The 18904-nt window shown below is 39.6% G+C and overlaps 1 protein-coding gene across 1 annotated transcript in view; it reads left to right on the top strand.

The window, feature by feature from the left end:
• Positions 1-18904, top strand: part of Tspan13 (tetraspanin 13) — a 33772-nt gene that overhangs the window by 12259 nt on the left and 2609 nt on the right. Inside the window, exons 2-5 of the mRNA XM_004839595.3 lie at positions 14826-14993; positions 15645-15725; positions 16344-16457; positions 17655-17768. Coding sequence (XP_004839652.1) covers positions 14826-14993; positions 15645-15725; positions 16344-16457; positions 17655-17768 — 477 coding nt within the window. The remainder of the gene's footprint in view (positions 1-14825; positions 14994-15644; positions 15726-16343; positions 16458-17654; positions 17769-18904) is intronic.

Raw genomic sequence — 18904 nt, 5'->3', positions numbered from 1 at the left:
AACATTGCATGAAAGGGTTCAGTTTTTTAGCATTCTTCCTTTTTATAAATGTGGACTCATATAGAGGAGTCTGGCCGTTGTTTTCTTTAGTGTGACTGGACCCTGTATTAAATTTGGTGGTATGGTTGTTCTGTATCTTAATAATGCCTTAAAATTTTTTGTCTTCCACTCCCATTGTAACTTCTCTCAATGAAGTGACAACAAAGCAGTTTTGAATAGTTTAATTACCACGTATAGTCCATTTTTTTGTTTTAAGTGTTCTAAGCTCCTTTATCCTCAAAGCATCTACTTACCTTGGTAGAATTTGCATGCTAAAAAAATGTAGCTGTTTTAGAAATATTCACATCTGTCTTTTCAACTTGTGAATGAGAAGTAGATATTTGGTGAAAGAAGGGGAATCTTTTTTATAAGTTGTATAGACAAAGAATAATCTGGATCACCATTAGACTGAATTCCTTCCCCCACTCCTAATATTGTTTATGTTGAAGAATAAGCATTTACTTGTCCTTAAAGTATAATGAGCAGTATCAAGAGCCCTTTTAACAGCCAGTATATTTCGAAACCTCTTCAGTGCTAGGCATTCAGCCAGGTGCTGGGAGTATAAGATCTGTGTGCCCTGACTGAACAACACTTTAGCGTAGAGGACTCCGCAGAAGAATTCAAAGAATGGCTGGGGCCCAGGAGCAGTGGCTGAAGAATTCCCTCCAGAGCTAATCCAGGCCTTTGATATCTGGGGTTTGACATCCTAGGAATATAGACTTTATCCTAAAATGAGAAACAAAGGGGAGTCAGCATAAGGACCTCATTTGATGGGCTTAAAAAAAACACCCTCACATTAATATCCTAGTCCATTTTCTGTTGCTATAACAGAGTTTCACATGCTGGGCAATTTATACAGAAAAGGAATTTATTCCTCGCAGTTCTGGAGGCTGCATTTTAGCACAGGGGAAGACGTCGCTTGGTGAGAGAGTGGGTGTGCAAGCTCAGGATTGCCCTCTTCTTGTAAAGCTCTGATCCCATTGTAAGGCACCTCCCTCAGTACCTCATCTATCCCTAATTTCTTTCCAGAGGCTCTAGCTCCACCTCCATCAATGTAAGAACTGGAGGGTTAGGTTTCCAATGCATGAGCTTTTGGAGGACATATTCAGGCCTAAGCAGTTAGGAAGAGTTCAGTTGCAGGTAATAGGAACCCAGTGGTACCCCTGCCTAACATGGCCATGGTTTATTGTTTTCATGTAGAAAGGAGTGAAGCCGTAGGGAGTGCAGACCAAGTACACGATTCAAGCATGTTGCCAGGGAGCCAGTCCACATCTGCTTTCCTGCCCAATGGTCCCTGACATCCGGTGGTCTTCTCCCTTGTCACCACATTACATCTGCAACTCTAGACACCATAATTTGTTCTGTGCAAAATACTCTTCCTTATAAGGCTTTGTGGGGAGGGCGATTTATTGGATACTGTTGACATAGAATAAGCTATGCATGAAGTGTAGCATTTGGTAAGTTTTCACACACAGTACATGCACACCTGCCAGCCCACTTCAGCTTCTCCATCACTCAGAAAGTCTGCTCATCCCTTCTGCAACTCGTTCCTCTCCCCACACCCCTGGTCCACATTTGCAGGCACCCGCTGAACTACTCAGCAGTCAAATTTAGGGTCAAGTTCAATTTAGTAAGCCTAGGAGAGGGTGTCTGCAGAAAAAAGACAGCCTATGATGTTACTCTGGCTTCTTAATCCTTTCTTTTTTTTGAACTTGCAATAGGAAGGGTTAGGACGATCTTTTGACACATAGTAGTCTTACATATTTATGGACTAGTGTGTGACATTTCAATACATACATACAATGTATAATGATCAGAACGGAGCAGTTCACACATCTGTCCTCAGACATAAAACATCATTTCTTTGTGGTGGGAATATATACAGTTCTCTCTACTAGCTATTTAAAAATGTTCCGTTAGTTGTAACCAGTTATTCTACTGTGTTACAGGACAGTAGAAGTCACTCCTTGCATCCAACTGCACCCTAGACCTATTAATCATCCTCTCCATCCCTTCCCAACCTCCTTCTTAGGCTTTGATAATCACTCTTCTATTTCAATGAAAAGCATTTGCGCATGTTTTTTAAGGCTCATTGACAAAAGAATACAAAACCAAACCAAAACCAGCACCTTGTGGAGAAGGGTAAAGATTTAAATCTCGTTTGGGAAGGGAAGGTGGTCACAGTGGTGACAGTGGTCAAGGTCAAGATCACAGGATTTTTTGCTTTATTTTGACTTGCTTTTTACTTTGGTGAGATAGTGTCTCCCTGTGTAGTCCAGACGGGCTTTGAACTCTGCATGTAGCCCAGGCTGGCTGGAATGTGCAGTCTTCTTGCCTCAGTTTCCCAAATGCTGGGATTACAGGAATGTGTCACCACATCTGGCAAGTTTGCAGCTACTAAAAAAAATATGATAAACATTTGCAAGATGGAGCTTTTATTAATCAGGATGCTTTGAGTTAGAGATGAGTTTATAAGAATGTTTTAGCTCCTATAACTGGGAATCCAATTGTTGGAGCACAAGGTTTGGCCGGATCTGGAGACTCAGGAAAGATCAGAACTCTTTGGATCTTTGTAGTCACTTTTTCAGTAGATTGCTTCTGCTTAGATTGTTTTTGAGGCTAGCTCTTTCTATGTGCAGATGGCCCCTGGCAGAATCACCTTTGTCCTTACAGCTTTCTTCTGTGCCAAAGGAACCCATTTTTTTCTTTCATTGTCTTTGTGTCAGATGTGGTACTCACTTAATGACTGTGTTGGTTTATGGATTTACCCCTTGGACCAAGCACCGTCGACAGGATGGGAAGCCATGATTGGTAAGCTTGAATCTGGTATGTCTACTGCTGATGGAAGTCACAGTGAGCCAGTAAAACCCTGGGATTAAAGGTTGTATAAAAAAACATGTGTGCTAAGTTGCAGAAGCAACATATGTAGACTACAGAGGTCATTCTTCTGAGCAGTGCTTTGTTTGGTTCTTATCTTCTAATTCTAGAATATTCCAGTAATTTCTTCATCATTCAAATGGCCGAGTGTAGCGGTTTCGGTTTAACGTTTCAGCAATTAGGCTCCATTACAAAACAACACTGGGCACATTTTTTTCTTTGTTCTTTTATAGTATGGCGTGTGGCAGCCCCAACAAACACGTGTTGATTTGTTTTCAACATTTCTGTTTACTAAAATGATCTCAGAGATAGTTATTTTCATCTTAAGTAGAACTTTTTGCTCCCCATGCTTTACCATCTCACCGTGTGCTCTTGGGCTTGTGGAGGAGTGTAGGCGAATGTGGCAAAATTTTTGATTCAGGTAGAAAAAAAAAAGCCCAAAAAGAATTGGCTAGCATTTGGTAGTTAACTAATATAGTTCATATGGAGGGCTTTATTTTTCTTTCACGCATCACCATGGAGCCAGCTCTTATAGGGAATAAGTTAAAAAGATGCTACTCACATGTATTGATCTGACTACAAAGCAAAAACTATAATTTCTTAGACATTGTAATCACATCTTTCATATTCCATTGAAGTGTTAAAAATTACACAAATACATCGTCAGGTGCTATGGTAAGAGTGCTAGAGGGAGGAAAAATGCACTAAGCAAAGGGCTTGCTACAGATGTAGCGCTGTGTCCTTTGGCATGTCACCTGGCTACCGTGAAGGGACTGGGTTGAGGTCACTCACTGGGAACTGCACAGAGGATCTGGGCCTTGCTGAGAGTCCCTCTGTCCCTCGCCCCACCTCAGCTGCCTCCTGTGTGTGCTGGTAGTTGTGCCGCTGCACTGCCTCCTGGGATTTGCTTGGGAAGCTATGCCAATTTTAGACACTTTTATAATCTTGCTGGGGTGTGTCTTTTTCCATTACAGCTCTTTTAACTCTCTTCAAGCCCTTGTGCGATAAACTTTTCTTTGTTTTGAAGACAAAACAGGAAAGGTTGGCGCTTCCTGCTCATAAAAACATTGCTATCAAGGAGTTAACAGACCCAGGATCTCTTTTTATCAGCATTCTGTCTCCCAGAGGAAGGAAACTATTTGTCATAGGTCTAAATTTACTTTCAATTACAATTGGTTTCATAAGGAAACTGTTATTATAATTGAACAAAGGATTCACTGCAGTTTCTTTGTCTACCAAGTTATAGTGACAAGCTTAGACTTAATTATGCAGTTAGAATTAATTTTATTTGAATCAATAATTTTTAGATCACTAGCTTGGAAGACTTCATATAACCTCATTAATTACAACCCAATGATAACACGTAATTACTGCCACCCCAAATACATTGTTTTGTTATCTTTAAAAGGCTATCTTTTTAGTAAAAGTTAAAGAAATGCTGATAACCAAATCTTAGAGACATATTATAAATCTTTAGGATTTCTGTATTTCTAATTTTAAAATATTTGGGGGATTTTTTTATTGTGTGTTCAAAATGTCAGTCACGCAGAATCAACACTTGCTTTTGGTTTTTAAATTTAGAAACAAACTACATTGGCAGATAGAGGCTGGAGCAGGAGAGACTAACTTTTTAAATGTCATACCATTTATTCAAAAATACTAAATACGGGCCTGGGGATTTAGCTCAGTGGTTCTGCCGCCTGCCTCGAAAGCGAAAGCGCAAGGACTGGAGTTCGATCCCTGGTACCAAAAAAATAAAAAAAATACTAAATATGCTGGGAGTGGTGGCTCATGCCTGTAATCCCAGCACTGGAGAGGCTGAGGCAGGAGGATCGCTGTGAGTTCAAAGTTTGGGCTACATAGTGAGTTAAAGACCAGCTTAAACTACAAAGCAAGAGCCTGTCTAAAATAAATAAATAGGCAAACAAACTAAATAGATAAAAATTTAAAACAAACAAACAGGGCTGGGCATGGTGGCATGCTTAATCCCAGAACTCTGGGAGGCTGAGTCATGAGGGTCACAAGTTCGAGCCCAACCTGGCCAATTTAGTGAGACCCTGTCTCAAAATAAAAAAAGGACTGGGATGTGCTTCAGTGTGAAGGACCCAGGTTCAATCCCCAGTACTATAAAACCAAAATGAAACAAAAACAACAACAAAAACCCAAACATAATTTGGGGGTTCAGTCAGAAAATAGATCATCTCAATAAGTTCATGAAAACTTAGTTTCACCATTGTGGTAATAGATAGATGCAGAATTTGTTTTAGATTAGTGTTGAGTGTGTGTTCTCATCCACCTTTGGGAATGGCCCTTACAAATGATAAACTTGTGTGTGTGTGTGTGAGAGAGAGAGAGAGAGAGGGTAGTAGGGTTGTGTCTTGGTTCATACCTGAGACCATCCAAAGGCGAGAGACCCAGAGAATGCTTTTTTGTTACCCATGTGTAGACAACCAGTAAATCATCATCCATTCCCTGCTGCCTTCAGGTGTATCCTACCTTCAATTGAAAGCTTTCTTTTTTCCTAAATGGGAACAAGTTACAAGAGGGAATTTTGACCATGCTTGGTGATTCACTGACTAGAATTACTGTAATACAGAATGTTTGAAAGCCAATGAGAACATCGTCATTTAAATTGCCGGGGATTTAGCTCAGTGGTTCCGCCTCCTGCCTCAAAAGCTCAAGGACCTGAGTTCGATCCCTAGTACCAAAAAAAAAAAAAATTACTGGGTTTGGGAAATAGTAGGAACTAAGGCTGGGTGAAGAATATTGGGCCAGTTTATATAGAAAAACAAAGCAGGATAATTTAGAATTGGTTCCCTTGTAAGAAAGCACTGTTAAAATATTGTAGTTTGAATTAGGCAATATTTCCTAGGCACAGAAAATACCATGGCAGAGCTCTGTGTACCCACAGGCTGGATTTCACAGATGCCATTGTTCAGCCATTGCCTCTCTCCTTATGGGGCCAAATGCAGGGCTGGGGATGCTGCTCAGTGGTAGAGCACATGCTCTCGGCCCTGGATTCAGTCGCCACACAGCAGCAATAACAACAAAATGTTAAACACTACAATAGAGCTAATAGTCCACTCTATAGTGCCTTTTCTATTTTTCTGTTTTCCCCTCTGGTAAGTAGTCACTGTCCTGAAATTGACACCTGACATTTCCATACACTTCTATGACATTTATGACAATCTCACATATTAGTCATCCATAGAGAATTTTTTTTTGTTGGAAAATCTATGTAAATGATGTTTCTTTTATTTTTTGTGATTTATGGAGTGTGTGTGTGTGTGTGTGTGTGTGTGTGTGTTTTATTTTTGTGGTACATTGTCCTGGGGATTGAACTCAGGGCTTTTACACAAATCTATACCTCCAACCCTTCTTATTTTTATTTTGAGATTGGGGTTTGCTAATTTGCCCAGGCTGGGGTCAAACCTGTGATACTCCTGCTTCAGCCTCCCAGAGTGGGCCACTATGCCCAGCTGTTTTGTTATGTTTTTGAAGTTTATTGATTTCACAGGAATAAATATCAGTTGCATCCTGTTGTGTGATTACAGCAGAGTTTATGAATTCCCTTATGTTGTGTGGGGGGTTGTTTTTAATTTTTTCCTGTTACAAACAAGGCTGCAGCCAAATCCTGGCTTGTGTCTTGTTGGTAAAATGAGTACATTTCTCTTGGGGCTTAACCTAGAAACAATTGCTGGCTTAGTAAAGGATACATATATTTAACCTCCTTCCAAATTATTCTGTAAGCTGCAGCAGCTTCTACTTTTACTTGCACATGAGTTCTAGATTCTTCACACCTTTGGTGTCTTCTGGCTTTGGTTTTGCCACTTGAGTGCAGGTGAGATCCTGCTGTGCTAATTAATTTTTTTTTCTGATGAGATTTAAGATCGTTCGGGTGTTGGTTGACTTTTGGGATTTTTTTTTCTACAGTGAATTGCGTGGGTACTACCTTTGACCACCTTTCTGGGTGCTTTCTGTCTTATTAAATTGATTGCATGTATTCTCTAGTATGTGTGAGCGCTGGAAATATCTTCTCCTAATTCTAGACTTATTCCTTGTAGTTTTCACTGCTCAAAGCCATGACAGTATTTTTCTACTTTTGCCTAAAAGTTTCGGTTGTGCTTTTCATATTTAGGGTTAAATCTGTGGGGTGAAGTAGGAACTACCTGCTGTCCTTTTTCAAAATGGCTACTGATTAAGCCCTTTCTTTCCATACCATTTGAGAATTCCATCCCTCTCAAAGATTACCCTCTTGGCTTATTTAGATCTGTATTTTTATTTTTAATTACTGAGCCATTAAAATAAGTTTTGGTTTTTGTTAGTATGGTTTTTAACCTCTTTAGTTTAAAAATTTTGTAATTATCTACTTAATTACTTAATTTTACATTTATTTATTTATTTGGTGGTGCTGAGAATTGAACCTAGAGCTTTTGCACTGAGCTACATCCCCAGCCCAATTTTATTTTGACATAAGGTCTCACTAAGTTGTGGATTGCTTTGGTTGATTTTTTTTTTTTGAAACAGGGTCTCACCATGTAGCCCAGGCTTTCCTCGAATTTGTGGTGGTCTTCCTGCCTCAGCTTCCCGATTGCTTCACTACACCTGGCTAGTTTTCCAAATTTTTAAAGAATAAAACACACCCAGAAGATGTAAAGTTAGGCTCCAGGTTTTCAGAGTATGACGAAGCCGCGACACGGGCTGAGTTCAGAACAGTTAGATTTAAGCACTAGCAAGGTGTGCTTGTCTGCCACCTGGAGCACCTCTTCTGCCTGGTGCTAGTGACATTGTGCCTGGGTTGAGAAAAAGCACAGCAGAAAAGGCCTTTCTCCTTAATCGTAAAAATATTCCTAGCTCTTCTTCCATAGGACTTAAAACCCTATGAAGATATTGATTAGAATTACCTTGAATTCAAAGGTTAAATTGGGGGTGAATCGATCCTTTATTGGCATGAGTGCTCTCTCCTCTATGAACATGATATATTTCCTAAATGAACTTAGATGTTTATAATGTTCTCCAGTCCATTTCACAGTATTCTCCATGAAGGTCTTATACTACTTTTGTTCGATTTAGTCATGTGTACCCTATACTTTGGGGGCCTATTACAAATTGTATCCTAAGAAATTAATTGAAAAAATATTTTTGTTGTATCATATATTGATCCTGTTTCTAGCCACTTTGCTGGTTCTTTAATAATTTGTGGATACACTTACTAATTTGTGAATAGTAACAGCTACGCCCTCATGTTTGTTTTATGTTCACACTCAGTTGTTTAAGGCTTCCACAACCTTATTGAGTAGAAGTCATCTTGCTCCGGAAATTTTGAAGGAGATTTTTCTCATGTTGTGTCATTGAGTATGACTTTTGCTCTGGGATTTTTATAGATTTTTTGAATCAGGTAGGAAAATTTTGAGGAATTTATTCTTGTTCTTTTTCTTAATTTTGCTGGAAGTTTTTTTTTTTTCTTTTTATAAGTATGACTTATCCTTTCTGTATTTTTCTACTTTCTTTGGCTCTTTTTCAAGCCTACATTTAATTTAATTAAATTAATTAATTAATTTATTTATTTGTACCAGGGATCGAACTCTGGACCTTGTGCTTGCAAGGCAGGCGGCGGAACCACTGAGCTAAATCCCCAGACATCAAGCCTACATTTTATAAATATGGTTTTATTTTCTCATATTTTTATTACTCTTTTTAGTTTAAATGTGTTAATTTTAATTTTAGTTCTACTTCAAGTTCTTGGGGAGCTCTAATCCTTCTACTGCCTGTGTTGCATCTCTGATATCAGATTTAATTTTTCTTACGTGTTTTGTGATTTTTGATTGGTAGCAAAGTTGTTTTGTTGTTTTTTGTTTTTTAACTTGGGAATAGTTTGGGGGCTGAGATTTGAACTGTCCCTCTTGAATCTTTTTGAATTTACTGTTTGGCTTTTCCTCCCTCACTGCCATCACAACCTGTGATCAGCTTTTATCTGAATCCCTTGGCAAGATGATGTCTGTCCCAGGAGACACATGTTTAAATTCCAGACATGGGCATGGCAGGCTAGAATTACATTGAATTCGTAGGTTAAATTGGGGGTGAATGTTGATGAGTTTCAAAAATTGCTGTGCTGCTGGATATGTCGTTGCTGTTTTTATAGAATATCTTACCCTGAGAAAATAGCTTTTTGGGGTTCCTCGCTGTGCAGCAGTCTCAGTTCCACTTCCTACTTGTGTCTGGCTGAACATCGAGGTCTTTCTCCTTCAAGGATTGTTCTAAACCAGAAGCCCCTGTGCCCCACAGGGCCCCACTCCTTCAGTGGCTGCTTGCAGCTTGGGCTTTCGATTCTCCTTTCATTTCTGGTTTATGGGAACTTACCATAATTTCTCTATGCTCAGCTATATGTTTAAACAAAATGATAGGACCTCTTTCAGTGTTTAAAAATATTTGCAGCAGGAAAGATTTCTGTGAGAATTTAGTTGCCCATGTTCTCAGAACCCCCTGGGATAGGCTGATTACTGCTGCTCCCAAAGGAACCCACATCCTAATCCTTGAAGCTGTCAGTATGTCCCTTACACAGCAAAAGGGGCTTTGAAGGTGTGATTGAATTAAGAATCTCCGGATGGGGACATTATTCTGGATTATTTGAATGAGCCCTTCTGTGGTCACAAAAGTTCATATAAGAGGAAGGTTAAGAGGGTCAGAGTCAAAAAAGGAGACAGCTGAGGTCCCATCCTATGAAGATGGTCCACTGCTAGTTTGAAAGTGGAGGAAGGGGCTACACTCAGAGGAATGCATGCAACCTCTGGATGCTGGAAAAGGTGGGAAATGGAGTCTCTCCTGGAGCTTCCAGAAGAAACTGCAGCCTAACTGATGCTGTGATTTTATCCTAGGAAGATCCAAGTTGGACTTCTGACCCCTGGAACTGCAGAGAACAAATCTGGCATTTTAAGTTACTACACTTGTGAGATCTGTTAAGACGACTATAGGGTAGAAAGTAATGGGGAGAGACAGAAAATTATATCAAAGACAGAGCAGAATCACCTTGTGGAGGAATTCCCTCAGCAGAGTGTTAAGGAAAGAAGCAGTCTCTTCTTTTCCCTCATTAGGGGTGAGGGGATCAGAGTATTGAATGTTCTGGATATTTTCAACAATAACATAGCGCCTACTCTGAGAACTAGGCTAGTGCTTTTTCCCCCTTTTTGGTTGTAGAAATTTTTTTGGAGCTGGGCGCAGTAGTGTGTGTCTGCTTGAGCCCAAGAATCATTGAGGCTGAAGCAGGAGAATCGCTGCCTGGGCAATATGGGGGAAAACTATCTCTTAGAAAAACATAGTTAGGGGGAGTAGATTGTCATCAGTGAGCTTGTTAATTGGCAGCAAAGTGAGCATAGAACTGTTTTCTCATTTGCCAACATACTGCCAATGTTAAGGGTTTGGTTTGTGGGAAGAGTGTTGACAAAAGACACCCACGTATTCCACACTGGCTGCAGGGCAGGGCTTTCTTGGGTAGTCAGACAACAGGCAGTCTCTGCAGTGGTCCCAGGTCCCTGACTTGTCCAACTCCAAGTGGGTGAATTGTTCTGTAATTCTTTCCCAACGCTGCTGTGGGGAATTACCACAAACAGGACTGAGACAACAGGAATTGATTCTTTTACTGTTCTGGAGACCGGAAGTCAAAAGTCAGGGTGTAAGTAGCAGCACGCGGATCCCCCGGAGCCCCGGGGAGAATCCGTCTGTGCCTCTTCTGTCTTTGGTGGCTGCTGCAGCTTTTCAGCTTGTGGCTGCATCACTGTTGGCTTTATTTCGTTTTATTTTACTTTGTGTGTGTTTTACCTGACTTCCTGTGTGTGTATATGTCTCTAATTCCCTTCTGTCCTCCTCTTATAAAGATGCTCATGGTGACATTTATGGTCCATCCGATACACAGGATAAACTCTTTCAGATACTTACTTTGCTGAATAAGCAGTATTCATTCTTTTGCTGTCGAAGGTGAGATTATTTTCACAGTGGGGTTATTTTCTCAGTCTGTTCTACTTACTCCTTTATTGTTTCTTTGCAGTCTTTGGCCTATTCTGTTTACCCAGGGCTTTTTCCCCCTATTGTCCTACACTCTGACCTACTTTGTAAAAAATTTTCTGATGAGGCAATTGTTTGTTTCATTGTAATTGTTCATTCCTTGCTCTACTGACTTCTAAAGCAAAGGTCAGTGAACTACATCCCATGGCCAGATCCATTTCACTGCCTGTTTCTGTATACCATGCTAGGTAGGAATGTTTTTTTTTGTTTTTAAGTGGTTAAAAAATTCAAAAGAACAGTAACATTTTTGTGAGTCATGAAAATTACATGAATTTAAATTCTAGTGATCATTGTGTACAGTGTCAGAATTGAATAGCTGTGCCAGGGCTCATGTGATTTGGAAAGGCAGAGAGTAATACTTGGTCCTTTAAGAGAAACCTTGCTCACTTCTGTTCTACTAGGGATTTTTTATCTCTGGCTTTTGGCACATAATCAGTACCAACTATTTGTGGATAAATAATTAGCTTTAAATATTTAAGAATATTTATCTTTTAATATTTTTAATACAGTATTTAACAATCTTGTTAATGTAGTAAGGATTTGGTATGATTCCTTAGGGTTCTCTAAAACTGTATGGGATTAGGATAATTTTTGGTGCCTGATTACTCATGCTTCTAATCTTTAAGTTTCTGTGAGTCAAAGAATGAAATACAGAGTCTTGCCTGTGAATTTAATTGAATTAATAAGAGAACATCCCATCCGGTAAAGGAAACATGTTGTATATGCATAGTCTTAGTTCCTTTTCTTGTTGCTGAGACGAAATACCCAACAGCCAAAGTTACAGGAGGAAAGGTTTATTTAGCTTACAGTTTGTAGAGGTTTCAGTTCATAGTTGGCTGACTCCAAGGCAGGGTGGCTTGGTAGAGGGGCATCGCAGAGGAGAAACAGTCCATGATAAAGCAGGGCAGGGAGAAGGCAGCAAGCAGCAAATGACAAACCACAGGCAGCAACAACAGCAGCCCTCTTTCTGTCTCTTATATTTTATCCAGGCTATCCAGTGGGTAGCATTCCCACTGTTAATCCTAGAATTGTACCATGAATCAGTCCCAGCATCACACCTTGATCTCAGCGTCACACACTCTAGATCCAGCTACCCCTGAAAAGCCCCATCTATGACTTCATGAGGGTGTGGGGGGACAGCTACACACAAGCCATAACATGCATAATGGAGGATTATTCAGCCATAAAGAAGAAGGAAAATGGATGGGACTGGAGATCATCATGTTAAGCAAAATAAGCCAAACACAGACAACTATTGCATGTTTTCTGTCATATGTAGAATCTAGAGGGAAAAAAAAGACACAGAAGTATAATTGAAGGGGAAGAAGAATTAGGGGAAGGAGAAGAGCATATTGTGGGGAGGAGCAAAATATGTTATATACATGTGTGAAAAATGTCATAATGAAACCCATTATTTATAATTAATATTCATTAGTAAAATCAAAGAAAAGTATCCCATTCAGGACTTAATGTTGGCAAGTGGGATGGTTAATTTGTTGTTAACTTGGGAATAGGCTATGGTGTCCACACATCTGGTCAGACACTAATGTGACTCTGAAGGTGTGCTGTAGGCACGACTGACATGTGCAGCCAGTCAGCTGTAAGGAAACCAGATTACCTTGGTATGTGAATGGGCCTCACCAACCCGAAACTTAAGACCTTGTCTCAAAAAAAACAAAAAAACAAAAACTGAGGGTGGAGCTCAGTGTGGTTAATCCCCAGGGCTGGACAAAAAGGAATTCTGCCTGAGTTCTCAGTTTACTGGCCCGTCTTGCAAGTTTCTGACTTGCCAGTCATGACAATTATATGAGCCAGTTCTTTAAGATTTCTATCATTTTCTCTTGATCGATACATACGGACAAATGGCAGCTGTTTCCTATCGGTTCCGTCCCTCTGGCTACCCCCAGGCCGCTCCAGCAAGCCTCTCCAGCGAGCCTCTCCGACCATGCGCAGTGCTTGGCACCTAGGACACCACAAGGGCCCTCCCGCCCCTCCTCTGCTGTGGCCTTTCCCAGCTCTCGAGGGGAAGCGAGCTCTATCTGGACGCCACAGTCAGGAATAACTTTCCCTGTGAAGGGGCAGAGGACTCTGTAACTGCAGAATTGTTTAACGTTGTGAGAAGACGGAGATGATCAAAATGAAGCAGAAGGAAAGGCGCCTGCTGATAAGGAGCAGTTGAGAAAGGAGGGAGACAAATTTCTCTGTGGCAGAACTTGTGAGAACTCTCCCTGCCCTCCGCCCTCTGAACACAAAGCTTTCTGTGCGTGACCTGCGGTGGAGACCCCCCAGTCTCTGCAGCTCTGCAATGCTTCATCCTCACGTTTTGCCTCTTTGGCAAAAATGTTTTAAAAAATTTTTGCATAGAAGTACAAATAGATGCACAATATTTAGAGTTCACTTGTATCTCTACATAGGTCGTTTTATATACTGGTAAGTGTAAAATTGTCTAATAAACTATTTTACATGTGAAAAATTGCACATTTGAGCAGAAATACATCCATTGAGTAGGTGGTCATTTTTACATTTGTAAATAGAGTTTATTAGGAAACTTTGTTTTTACATTTTACTTCTTCCAAAAGGGGAGTTATACCATCAGATGGCCTCGGGAGATGGCAGACTCCAGGTGCCTGGGTCCTGTTCTGGAACCCTCTCCCTTCACCTTTCTCCCATCCCTCCTCTGCTATCTGCTATCTGTATCTCCTGTGGTTAATTATAATCTTTAGCCAGCATACCATCAAGTGTTATTTCAAGGAAGTAATTGCAACTTTACGTTTTACAGGTTCTAACCATTAGACAGGCATTCTACTTCTTCACCTGATTGTATTGGATAAAATATAAGTAGAATGATTGACCTACTATGAAATAATTTCTTCTTGTTCAGAATGCCATTTCATTTTAAATAACTAAAACTTTTTATACTCTTTTTTCGTACTAGAGGTTCTAATGGTCAGAAAGAAAGTATATATAATTATATGAAATTATATACATTACATATAATTTCATATATATGGCTAATATGTAATTTATATACAAGATAATATATAATACAATTCATGTATGAATGAAGTATAATTTCATATATAACTTAATATATATGAAATTATGAATTCCAGTATGCTTGTTAATGACATCTAAAACAATTCATTTCAGCAACAGCTCTGTGAACAGTGCTTGAGTGTTTCCCAAGGCTGGGACCTGTGACAGGTTTGGGGGACAAGGAGTGAGGAAATGTGGGTCCTTATTCTATAGTTGTTCCTAGTCTCCTGGAGAGACAGGCTTGGAAACAGTGTGGAGGTGATGATGGGAAGAGTAGGACCTCATTCTAAGAACACAGGTTGCCAGAGAGGGGAGGGATTCACTCAGACATTTGGGCTTTGAAGGAAAAGATAATTTCCATGTAAAGAAATCAGCATGTCAGGATAACAGCTATTGGCTTTTAGAAATTTTGCATACGCTGTTCTTAAGATGACCACAGATTCAACAAACTGTGGATCAGAACTAGTTGGAAAAACAGTTGCATCATGAACATTTTCTCTTGTCATTCCTTTAATGATACAGTATAAAAACTATTTCCATAGTATTGACATCACATTAGGTATTATAAGTAATCTAGAGAGGATTTAAAGTCTAGAAGAGAAGGTGGAGGTTCTATACAAATACTATACCTTTGTGTGTGAAACTGAGCATTCTTGGATTTTTATCTGGGTATGGGGGTCCTGTAACCTGTCCCTTGTGGAACACTGAGGGAGGATTGTATTGACTATTAGTAATTACTAAATGATATCAGATCTAAACAACCTAAAAATGTTGATATTCTATAAATTGACACCCTACCCCCATTGTTTTTCCAGTTGGTTAGTCTGTTGCTAATCGGAATTGCTGCCTGGGGCATTGGCTTTGGGCTGATTTCCAGTCTCCGAGTGGTCGGTGTGGTCATTGCTGTCGGCATCTTCCTGTTCCTGATTGCACTGGTGGGGCTGATTGGAGCTGTAAAACACCATCAGGTGTTGCTGTTTTTTGTATCCTTTCTTAAAATTGGGATTTTTACCACATGAGTTGAGTTCATACTTGCTGTTAATCACTATCTTAATCACTACAAGTAATTTAATATCATTAGAAAGTTAATTTCCAGAAAGAAACTCCTAGAAAGCCCTAGGGGTATTTGTTCAGCCAATATTAGGAACATTTCTGAGCATGAAGTTATTGTATGTTTACACATTCCCATTCCTTGTTGTGTCATGAAGAATTCTGGGAGCTCAGGATAGTCCAATCACACATTGCAAATTCAAAGTTCACTTGAATTGATTCAGTGAACTCTAGGTCTGGGCCCTTTCCAACATTCTTATATTTGAGAAAAAAGTGTGTTTGTTAGACTTAAAATTTAATAAATTTATAGACATTTGTCTACACTTATTTCCTATTTTATATATGTAAGAATATTTTTATTCTGAATGAAATTCTAATGCTAGATCTATCCGTATATATTTAGGAATTTAAAGGCTCAGTGTTTTACCAAAATAACAATTGTGTGTATCCTTTTTGAAGTTTTAAGTGCTGTTTGTTCTATTTTCTCAATAAATTGCTTCTAGTGCATTTGAGAGTTGTGCCAATACTTCTGCTTTGTGCTATTTTAAGAGTATTCAGAAATATCCTTAACTGTTAACTCTCAGTATATGATTATCCTCTTACTTGTATTCATTGTTCAGTTTTCTGTGTCTTGTGCTTGTTTAGCCCTGAATCAGGAGCAACAGGTGAGTGGACTTTTTCCTGCTACTTTATTATACCAGCATTGCATGAGTACAGGAAGACAGGGAGAAGCGATTGGAGTATAAAATAGTGCTATTTCTTCTGAGCAGCTAAATTGATTGCTTTTGCAGGGCTGATGGAGCCAATGGACTATGAGGTGTTGCTGTGTTTTGTGTCCTTTAAATAAGGTGTAGGTCTCACTGGGAAAAAAGTATTTCTGCCGAAAGATGTTTACCCAGTCTTTACCCACCATTTACAGTGAGCTCTTTGCTCTAGGAGGCCTGTGATTCCATTTTAGAAATTCATCTTTCCAGGCTTCAGTTTGTAGAGAGATATGGATTCCTCTCTTGGGACAACAGAAACTTTATCTTGATTTACCCTGAGAATTGTGTCGATGAACCAAGTGCTTCTTTTAAATTACATATAAAAATTAAGACTTTTATTCCCAGGATAGAAATAGTGGCTTAATTTTTGTTGCAGATTAAAGGATAAACCTTTGAAAAGTCTTAATGCTCTTTGGATAGTATTTATTTTATATACGCTGAGTACTAAAAGCTGTTGGTCCTAGCTTGTATATTTTATGCAGTGATGATACATTTTAATTTATGTGTTAAATTTCTTAGAGTCAGCTTCTGGAGGTTGGTTGGAACAATACCGCAAGTGCTCGAAATGATATCCAGAGAAATTTAGATTGCTGTGGATTCCGAAGTTTTAACCCAAATGACACCTGTCTGGCTGTAAGTCAAGTTTAGAGATTATGCGTCATATATAATGCATTCCTTTAAAAAATAATGATTAACATGGAAGAAATGAATTTTCTGATGCTCAATTGTATTTCAAAATTGTTCCACATATGCCTGTATTATATTTTCAAACACATGATTGTAGCATTTGCTTGTTCTCAGATATCCCAAGAGTGCTGAATATTCCAGAGCCCAGTTAGCCCCACAGGTTTTGGTTTATTGCCCCAAATTCTTTCCCACTGGACTCTTATGAGAACAAGTTGGGAAAGAAAGAGAATAGAAAATAGATCAATCTTAGAGATTTAGAGGAAGTATATAAATATCTTGGCTTGAGAATGATCTCTACTAAATTGGGTTTCTTAGCTAAATACCTTGAAGGTAGAGACCCCTCTCCCTTCTCTCCGTTACAATTTCATACCCTTTGTGTTTGGAGTTGAGCTATTGATGGACTGTTTAGAACCAAACTCCTGTCTCAGGCCAGACCCCTGACTGTGAAGTTTCAACCCGGGTCCAAGGAGGACAGACTCAGGGCTTGGCTCAGTTCAGAAGTTCATGTATGTTTATATTTTGGGAATTTCTCTGAGTCCTAAGATAGATATCCCCCCTGTGAAAGTCTTCAATTGTGACATTCTTTCTTTGTAGGTGTCTGTCTTACTTTTCCATGGCTGTATAACACAGTTCACAGCCTCAAACAATACCTGTTGTGTATTGTCTGACAGTTTTTATGGGTCAGGAGTCTGGGTATGGTTAGCAGTATTCTCTGCTCAGGTCTTATGGGGCTGAAATGGGTATTGGTGGAAGATGAAATTTAGGGGAGGACTGGGGTCCTGTTACCCAGCTTAGTGGTTGTTGTAGCATTTAGTTCCTTAGAGTTGTAGGACCAATGACCCTGTTTCCTTGGTGGCTGAGCATGACCGCATCCAAGTTTGCACAAAAATCTTCCTTCTGGAAAGATGCAGTCATATAGAATACAACCTAAGTATGGGCACGACTGTCCTTTCATAGCACAGGCCTAGCCACAGAGGGTCAGGCACGGCGTGTACACCCCAGGCCATCTGAAAGGTTTACATACTGCTAAAAAAATGCCCCAAATGGGATGTAATACCCTGACCATAATTTGGCATCTGTGCTGTTTTTATATACTCTTTATAATGTACTCTGAAATAACAGGTCTTTCTTTAATTGATACAGAGCTGTGTTAAAGATGGCCATCTGTGCCCACCATGTGCTCCGATAATAGGAAGATACGCTGGGGAGGTTTTGAGATTTGTTGGTGGTATTGGCCTCTTCTTCAGCTTCACAGAGGTATGTGTCAGTAACTCAGTGTTTTCCCCTTTGTCACAGGGAATCCTCTTTCGTAAGGCATGAGAGCGTGATGTTGCGTGCTAGCATGGCATGTAAGTTGTGGAGGACACATGTGAATGTTTCCCTTGAGAGCAGGGCGGTAACAGGAGGTCCCCTTGCTTGGAGTCAGACTATCTCGTGGAGCTTGGCTTAACTTTATGGCAGCGTGAGATGTTCGCTCTATTTCTTCGGGTGTAGTTACATTTGTTTTGAGGAATTGGTACATATACATATCGCATCTTAGATGTAAAACCTAATGAACACATGAAAAATGAGACTAGCCTGGGTTTTCTCTACAGTCTCTTGTCTTCCATTTATATTTACCTTCACATTAAGCTGCATCCCCAGCTCTGTTTATTTTTTATTTTAAGACAAGGTCTTGCTAAATTGCTTAGGCTGGGCTTGAACTTTCTATCTTCCTGTCTCAGCCTCCCAGCATCCTGGAATTACAAGCATGTATCACCCTGCCTGGCTCAGTGTCTTTATTTATTTATTTATTTTTTATTTTTCTCTCAGTGTCTTTATTAAACTCTCAATATCTGTGGATGATTTTTGTTGCTTCTGAGTTTACAATATATATCAAGATGAAACCTTTCTCTTTTACTCAAATTCCAATTCTAGTATTTTATTTCATGGAGATAATGGTGTCATTACGGCAAATGAATAGATAAGGCTGCCTGTTGTTTATAACAAGGATCCTTCAGGTCAGCTTTCGTTCTTGAACAATGCGCTGGCTAAATTAAGGTGTGGCACACAGGAGCAAATGGCTAAGATGGTCTGGTTGGAAACCCAGCCTTGATGCTTCTTAGTTCTGAGACCTCAGGCAAGTTACTTATCCATTGGGTGCTCCTGTCTCCTCATCTTTAAAATGAGCGCAGTTTAATAATAGCCCCTGCTTCATCGGGTTGTTGTCATGATTAAAGGAGTTGATAGGTGTAAACCTTGTAACATGCAGAATAGAATAGTACCTGGTGCGTGTGGGTGCTGTGTGTTAGCTGTCATTTTGTAGCCATTAATTAATTAATTAATGATATATAAGTCACTCTATTATCCCCCATTTAAAAACCAGGGAGTCCTCTATTATTGTCATGGTGTAA

This window comes from Heterocephalus glaber, unplaced genomic scaffold (genome assembly GCF_053883595.1).
Source record: "Heterocephalus glaber isolate CG9 unplaced genomic scaffold, H.glaber_assembly_v1.0 deba00000676, whole genome shotgun sequence".
Classification (NCBI taxonomy): domain Eukaryota; kingdom Metazoa; phylum Chordata; class Mammalia; order Rodentia; family Bathyergidae; genus Heterocephalus; species Heterocephalus glaber.
Note: the sequence above shows the minus strand (reverse complement) of the source record. Positions and strands in the feature narration are given on the sequence as shown.